The 8,440-nt window shown below is 40.8% G+C and overlaps 1 protein-coding gene and 1 long non-coding RNA gene across 42 annotated transcripts in view; one reads left to right on the forward strand and one right to left on the reverse strand.

Annotated features, from left to right (window-relative positions):
• Window positions 1–377: 377 nt before the first annotated feature.
• Rims1 (regulating synaptic membrane exocytosis 1) overlaps window positions 378–8,440 on the reverse strand; it is a 176,110-nt gene continuing 168,047 nt past the window's right edge. For all 41 annotated transcript variants that reach the window (XM_033756727.1, XM_033756719.1, XM_033756718.1 and 38 more), the window contains 4 exons: window positions 6,428–6,540; window positions 4,277–4,378; window positions 3,592–3,731; window positions 378–2,472 (listed from right to left, as the gene is read on the reverse strand). In XM_033756727.1, the coding sequence (XP_033612618.1) occupies window positions 2,254–2,472; window positions 3,592–3,731; window positions 4,277–4,378; window positions 6,428–6,540 (574 nt within the window). In that variant the 3' untranslated portion in view covers window positions 378–2,253. The remainder of the gene's footprint in view (window positions 2,473–3,591; window positions 3,732–4,276; window positions 4,379–6,427; window positions 6,541–8,440) is intronic.
• LOC109117847 lies at window positions 2,959–4,810 on the forward strand. Its single transcript, XR_002025140.2, has 3 exons — window positions 2,959–3,039; window positions 3,310–3,418; window positions 4,738–4,810. It is a non-coding gene; the product is annotated as an uncharacterized LOC109117847 (long non-coding RNA).

Below are 8,440 nucleotides of genomic sequence, written 5' to 3' on the forward strand. Positions count from 1 at the left end.
GAAAACTTGTATGTAATGCAGAAGTACCTTTCGGGCCATAGATTAAGACACAGATAGAGCAGTGACAAGTCAAGTCCAATGCCCACAGCGGACAGCACATCCCAGCCTCCCCTTCCCACCACCAGGCTCCACGTTACAACCAAAGAACCCACAATGGGAATCTGGCAAGACACAGAACACGGACGGCTATCGACTGACATGAAAAGTAAAATTTTATTAAACATGTTTACATACATGAGTTGGGAGTTCATTTAAAAGCACAGGGGGGTGTTAAGACAAGTGGTCCAAATAGAAAGATACTACCCAGTTATAACCAGTTGGTCGTTGGCCACTGAGACAGAACAGAATCTAGTAGAAATGCACCTACGCTTCAGGTCTTCCCGGCCAGCATGGTGAGCGGTGCCAATCTGGGCCCCGTGGGATGACGGGCAGATGATCGTGGCATGTGTAAAGAACAATAAATCATTCACTCGGTGCAGGCAGTATGTCTATGGATTAAAACCTACTGTGTACACAGTGTCTACGTGTGTCACAGACCCACAGTACGAAGCTACACCGAAATATTTAGTAGAAGGAATTTGGTCCATTACACATCACGTTTTCCAGAGGGTAAAAAATAAAGTCCATCTATAGACATTTCACCCCAGACCCACTGAACAGTCTGGCTGAAACCTGCAAAATGTCTATAACGAAAATGGATGGCTTTGATTTCTTGGTTATTTCAGTAGAGTAATTAACAAGCAAACTGTACAAGTACATGCAACATACAAGCTGGTCTATGTGGAGCTAACATACATTAGTAAATAATGTGTTTCTTTTTCTTCCTTTTTTTTTTTTTATAAAATGTGCATGCAGCTTTGAACAGTTCCAAGTCATGCTGCTCTCACAAAAATTGAGTGACTCGTAAAAGGAGGGAGAACAGAGGGACGCACCCGCTGAGAGTGCAGCCTGCAGTGCGTACACAGAGGTCACAAGAAAAACTCAAATGAAGAAAACGCAAATTGAAATTTGACTTTTGTTTTCTCCCCCAAAAGTAAGACGCTGTGCATTAAAAAAATAAATAAATAAATCAAGCGTTGTGCTTGCATTGACCTCAAAGAAATGTGAACTAAAATTCAATAAAAACATCCGTTTACTGCGGAATATTTCAACTGGAATTTCAACTGGGATTACTGAGCAGCCCACATCATGCTCTCTCCGAGGGCAGATGGGAGCACCTACACTGAGGTGTGGCCGAGGAACCGGGCACAGCTCAGAGCGTCTTAGGCTCAAATCCATTCCTAGTCACCATTTTGGGAGGTCAAAAGTATGGTTTGTACAGGTAAGCATATTTTGATATCGGGAAGAAAAAGGCATTTCAAGGAGTATCCCCAAAGTATGATTATGTGTTTGGTATTTTTTTTAGTCCCCAGCATTACTTGCAGAATAACTTAACAGCTTTCCAAGCAAAACAATGGGAAACACAAAATTAATTTTCTGGAATGCAAACAAATAGGATCTTCACTTAAAAAGTGATTCTGTGATTATCTCTATTTTGGAGGATAACTTCGTCTTCCGAGTCTCTACAGAGAAGACTCTGAAGAGTTCTGAGGGAAAGCCAATGAAACCCTGCACGGGTCTCACCTGGCCCAGCTGTTGGACATTGGGGAGGTGCCTGAGAGACTGCTTCTGTCCTTTTCGGTGCTTTTAGAAAAAGAAAGGAAGGATCTGTGCTAGCATCTCAAAGCCTGTTAGGATACGGCCAAACTACAGGTGGAACACAGAGAGAACAAAGCAAAACAAAAACCCAACCAAAAACCAAACAACATACAAACAGAACACACAAAAGAACAATACCAACAACAATGAAAACTTGCAGACACTAGGGAAATAACACTGCTTGTGGTCTGTGCAGAAATGTATGAAATACTTTTCACACAGTGAGAGTTTCCAGTTGCTTCAATTGTCGTGTGTGTGTGTGTGTGTGTGTGTGTGCACGTGTGTGCATGAATTTGAAGTCTCCTCTTTCTGTTTGTTCCAAGCATCAGTGACTCTCACTAGCACGTTGATCCATTGATTGTAATTTGATAGATTGCTTCGCTCTGTCGTATGAAGCCATGTTTTAAACAACAATCAGGACATATTATTGAAAAACTACTACAGGCAAAACACAAGTTGATTGTCTGTCCCCAACAATGCTTTTGATGAAATATCTGGTTCAGATTCCTATCCTGAAAGGTAGAGTTTTGTTGGAATGACTCTGGCATGAGTTCACTATGATCGCACGCAGGGAGGCCCGGTTGAACTTTCCAGAGACGACTGGGAGGCCCTGCGGGTTAGGGGAGTGACCGTAGGGTCCACCAGGGATGATGGGGGGAACAATTTGTACCATCCAATCACCATGCTGGACAGATCGAGTTCTTCCAACAAGATTTGAGCCACACCCATGAAGCATTTATGGTCCATCCTGCCATAGTCTCCCCAGACTATCACCTGCAGAGACAGAAATGAACAGAACTTGGTCTTCTCTCTCCTTAACCTCTGAAGCGTTCAAGGCACCTATTCTGTAAAAGCAAGCTGGTCAGTGGAGGAGAAAAAATGAGGACGGCTAACACCAGGGAGGAAGCCCCGGTAAGAAGACCTGATTACTCCTGGTGAGGTGCTCAAGGAGGTGCTCAAGGAGACTTCACAAGTTCACCTTTGATGGGAGACAATGTTTCCCTAGCAAATTCAGCACATTTCTCTTGTAGCTATCTGATAAATTGCTGTCTGCCGCAGAGAATGAGGCATTCACTTCTTTTATACTAGCTGCTTCTTCTTGATCAGATAGGGAGGGGAGTGAGAAATAACTGTGGGCTGGTGCCCCTGGAGGACGCGCCCCACAGTACTGACTGATCACATGATTGTACAAGTCAGTGAGCTCACTGAGGTCACCACATCCGGGTCACCGCCTACTGGGGCCGGACACGCCTCCCGCCACGCAAACCCTCAGCTCTGTCCTCCAGTCCTGCAGTCATCGCAGAGGTTCTCTACTGTGTTCCCCTGCTCCACACACGCAGGGTGTGTGAATCCTGCCTTTCCAACTTACTGAGGAACTTTGCCAAATCGCTTCACCTATGCGATCCTCAGACATAATCTTTAAAAATGGGAATAATGATATTTATCTACATATTTATCCATTTGTAGCTACAAACTCTGCAAGGGGAGATGTAAACCTCTCTATTCCTCCTCCTGTGTCCTGCTTATAGCTCATGGCTGGTACGGAGTACTGCCCAATCAAGTACTAATAGCCACGTTTCCTTTGACAATCTCTCATTTATGTATCCACAGAGAGAAGGCAAGGATGAGAAATAGGGGAAATGCAGAAGGAGATGGTAGGGCGAAGGAAGAGAATGAGGAAAGAAAATGAAAAGGCTTTCCATCGGACCCGTCAGATACGGTAAATACTACACGTTATTGTAAATTAAAGACGGGTGGTTATTTTTTCTACTCGAGGATACAACCTGAAGTCCTTTACTAAATTTTATTCTCTGCATGCTTTACTATCCCTGTGGTGTTTATGTGGATAGCACAGATATTACAACGTAAAAATCGAAACAAATTATTACTGACCTGAAGAACTTTACCCTGTGGGCTTTCGTCAAACACGAGGGACTGTTGATACAAAGGGTCGAGGGTTTTCCGTGCAATTCTTGTCTTCTTCTTGGCTATACAGGCTCCATTTTCCAAAAGATAGACTTTGACATATGGGGCTAAACAAAAATAGTTTAACTTATGAGAGGCTGACCCGGATTCGCTTGACTTTCCTTAAAGAAGGCCTTAGTAGAGGAACTACAGATATTACTGAGAGTTCCCAGGTATTTGAATCATTTTACATTTCCACCACTATATAAATTCTCTTCCTGAAAATGCCATTATTTCTACTACTGCCATTTCCCTCTTTTTAAATTAATGCTTACAAAGTTATCTTAAGACTTTGACTTACATTACAGTGGGTACACAGTACAGGTTTATATCTTAAAGTTCACTGTTTTCCTGTTATAATTAGAACCAAATTCTTTGGCTCATTTGCATTTGTAAATGCACAGAAAGAATAAAGGACACAAGCTAAGAAACCATCGTAATGAAACTTTTATAAATAGGACAATAATTTTGCAAAGAATATCCAGATGCATTTTTATGGAATCAAGATCACAGAAAAGCTGCCTTTTCAGTTAGATGATATAAAACCAAGCATGCAAAATTTCAGGGTGGCAACTGTCTCAGGGCCTCCTGACCAACAGGCACTTTTCCTCACCAGGGGTCGATTTGGAGCCAGGTTTCTGCGTCAGGCTTCGTGCCCTGATAACTTCAACTTCTAACTGGCCCTTCTTATCCTCCATTCCGATCTGTATATCACCTGCAGGTGGGGGCAAAGCAAATGGTCTCAGCTGCTTCGTAGTTAGGAGCGGTCTCAAGAGAAGAGAGTCCCATAACAAATCCAAAGTACCTTCACCATCTTGGTGCTGAGGAGCCCGCAACCCCACTTTGATTCCCCACTTTCCAAATCAAGCTCTGAAATGTTTCTCTTATTTCTTCTGGTCTGTACGTATCTTAAGACTTAATTCACAAATTAGTTAAAGAATTATTAACTATAACATGTAAGCATTTTATGATTCTTATACTTTAAGATTCTTATTCCTAGCTCACTTACTATATTTACTTACTAAGGAAAAACTAATTATTTGCATTTCCATTATCTATGTATCCCCTCAACAGGGAAATAGGAGGAAAATCTCTGCAGGGCAAGAGCTGCCGAGAACACCGCGTCACTCCGTCCCCGCATCCCTGAGTCCCTGCGTCTCCATCCTCCCAAGTAACATGGCCTTCGAGCAGATGTTGAGCTGTAGCAGCTAGAGGTCTGCTATCAGTTATCCGCCGAACACCACTGCTACAGCGAAATTCCCCATACTTTCCTTTAAAGCTTCGAACTATTCTTTTACACTTCGGACTTCTATGGGGTGAATACATAACATACGTTATTCATTGTTACTAACTTCAGAAGTTGATTTTTCTCATTTTGTTCCTTCATCTTAAAAGCTTTCTTCTTGCTTCTTTTTCTCCTGTCTTCCACTGTCCAGGTGGGTTTTCATATTTATTTTGACTTCTCCTTTGCTAGTATCGATTTTAAACACTTTATTTATATTACTTAACGCGGGGATTCTCATTTTTATGTTTACCAAAATGTAAAGTTAGTGTATGCCTTTACAAATAAGTAAAACAATATCCTTAACTGATCTTCACAAATTTTCTGTAGATATCAACTTTTTTGCACCAGCTTATTTTATGTTGCCATTGTACTAATTTAAAAAGAATATACTACCAATCCTTTTTTATTTCTATTGGCTAAATCGGAATAATTACTGGTTCCTTGTAGAAATAAACCACGTTTCATTCATTTGTTCACCACCACTTTTTTAAATCCACTCTTTTAAGTTTACTCTTCCTGTGGAGGTGCCTCCTTCAGTGTGGTGGTTTATACGAAGACGTCCCCGAGGGCTTCACGCACACACAGACAGTACTTGGGGAAGGTGAATGAACTCGGGGTCTCACAGTGCCGTGTTGTTTGCAGGGAGGTCTGGTCAGAGGAGGTGGGCCACTGGAGGTGCCCCGGAAGGACTTAACTCCCTCCTGGCTTTTTCCTCCTCTTCGTAGCCATCGTGAGGTAAACAGCTTTCCTCCACTGTGCTCCTCTGCCACACTGCATGGCTTTGGAGCTGGCTCTGGACTGAAACCTCTATAAACCAGGAGCCCAAATAAATGACTCTTTTAAGCTGCTAATGTTGGGTACTGTGTCTCCGAAATGAGAGCTGTGACTAAGATTTCTAATAACAACTTCCTTGTCTTAGTTTCATTTTTTTTTTTTAGCTTTAATTGAGTTTATCGGTACATTTTAGGGATACAGTACATACAGTACAGTTACTTTCATTGTTGGGATCTTGTACCTCTACATGACAGGTCTTGGTTCTCATTTTTTCCCCTTACCCCTGCCCTTCACCCTTGTCTTAGTTTCTGTGAATGACATAGGATGATTTATCTCTGAAAATGCTAAATATTATTATTTGCAGTTGTTTCTAGTTATTTGAATCATCTTTACTTTCCTCAGATATGAATTCTCTTTGCCAGGTCAGTTGACTGACTTTTTGTGCTAGACTTTCTCATTAGTTTCAGAATACTGTTTTAGATTTAAGTCTAGATGTCTGTTTTGACAGAATTTTGTGGTAATTGCAACATTTGCAACTAATTTGGTTTATCTTGCATAATATCTCAAAGAAGAACTATATATAAGAAATTAGGATGCTCACTTATAACCAGCAACATTAGCTAAAATATTGCCTCTTTTGTGCTATTTTTAAATGATCTTATCAACCAAGAAGCATCAGCTTTGCTGTAGAAAAATTATTTTTACCCATGGCAGGGGTGGCAAGGGTTTGGCGGCCAACAAGCTGAGCTGGTCCTAGTCCATCAAGAAAATCACTGAACTGACTGTCAGCTCCCAGTCGCACTCCAGGAAATATTAAGCTGTAAGCAAAAGGACCAAAAAAAAAAAAATCATTAGGTCTGTTCAGCTGTTGTTGTTTACTTCTCTAGTCCTGAGGATGTAACCCAGCACCTGCTGCCTGCTAGGCAATGTAACTCTAATTCTTTCCGTTACTTTCCATTTGACTAGTTCTGACTAGGAAACATGAAACACTATTCAGGCAATCTGTTTACTTACTTATAGTTTGCTTGTCACCAGCCATATAAGGCTCAACACCAATTAAGAAAATGTGTAAAATACCAATTTAAGACCTGACCCAATGCTCTTTCTATTCAGCAGGGCTGTTACAGGATTTAATGCTAACTGTTTATGAAGCCAAATCCATATCCCTATGTAAATATATTGCTGATATAAAATACAAGATTAAAATTTACAAAGACAATTACACATGAACATTAGTCACATGAATGCTAAATTTTAAACATGACTAATAATTTCTTGAATAAATATAGCATAAATTATTTACAAATACAACTTGTTTATTTATCTTTGAATGAATCTGAGGCTTTTTTCTTCAGTGCAAAGAAAACTCATTAGTTGAAACCTACCTATCTTTTACTACTACTGACAGAAAGCCCAAGTACAAGCTGCACAAGAATGGTGAACATGCTTTCTGCTTACTGCTGTAACTGTTTCTGAGTAACAAGGACCGTGTTGTTATGGCCGGCATTTGGTGAGTCTTTTCGGAATGATCATATTCTTCAGGATTTTACTGTTTCTGCTGTGATTTCATTACTTTTCCCACAACCAAGGGAACTGGACAACATACACTACTGTCCCACTGAGAGACAAAGAAAATAATTCTATGAGACAGTAAGTGGCTTATTCATGCTACAGGTAGTTTTTACTTGCTTTATTTTTGAAACCAGAAAAACAACGTTTTCCTCTGTTCTTTCACTTGCACCCTGCATTATGACTTTACCACACTTAGGATTTTGTGCGAGTGCTCACTGCTCTAACTTTCCTAAGTGCTGATGTTTGTTGTTGCTTCGCCTCCTGGGGGCACACATCCCAATCGCTCCATCCAATACAGTTTCAGGAATAGGGAAGAGAATGAAAACATTACCATGACATCATTTTATTGTATTTTTAAAACAGTGTAGAAAAATCCCAGCAAGTGCAGAGAAGTGTGAAATATTATATTGGTCTACGCGTGACCCAAATGTGAACATACAAATAATTACATGCATTGTGTCCATGATAATTTCTGTGTATCCCACTGCAGCACAGTCTTTTGCCTGTAAGACACATTGCCTCCATAAAAATTCAGTTTTATCAGGAAACATTTTATTTCCAGTACTAGGGACCGAACTCAGGTCCTTGCACTTGCGAGACAGGCGGTGGAACTACTGAGCTAAATCACCAGCCCAACCAGGAAAATTCTTAAGCACAGAAAAATGCAGGTTTTGTGTAGAATAATACAAATGGTTAAAAGGCAATTTAACAAATCAAAAAGTCTGTTTATTCATAATTAATTCAGATAAAACCCTTTAGTTAAAAAACAAAAAGACCATGGGGTTTCTCCCCTCCTAAGCAAAATATGAGTTACAGACATTTTAAAGATAGGAAAATGATCAAAATATTTTATATGTCACAATGAAACCTGACATTTTATAAAATTAATATGTGCTTGATATTATATATATAAAACAGTATTATATATAACGAAGAAAAGTAGAAAAACTGAAATCAGTTCCAAACTTCCAAATCTTAACTCAGATCTTGGTGAGAGGGCCGGACTCCGAGCTCCTCCTGCGAGATACCCATCGCACGTGGCATTTCTGCAGGCCGCAGGCCGCCAAGGACCAACCCGAGCTGGCCAGGTGGACACTGACTCAGCAGGTTCGAGCGCAGGGGCAGAGGCCGGGCTGGCGGCCCGGC

This window comes from Fukomys damarensis, unplaced genomic scaffold (genome assembly GCF_012274545.1).
Source record: "Fukomys damarensis isolate Sample0158 unplaced genomic scaffold, DMR_v1.0_HiC HiC_scaffold_27, whole genome shotgun sequence".
In the NCBI taxonomy this organism is placed as follows: domain Eukaryota; kingdom Metazoa; phylum Chordata; class Mammalia; order Rodentia; family Bathyergidae; genus Fukomys; species Fukomys damarensis.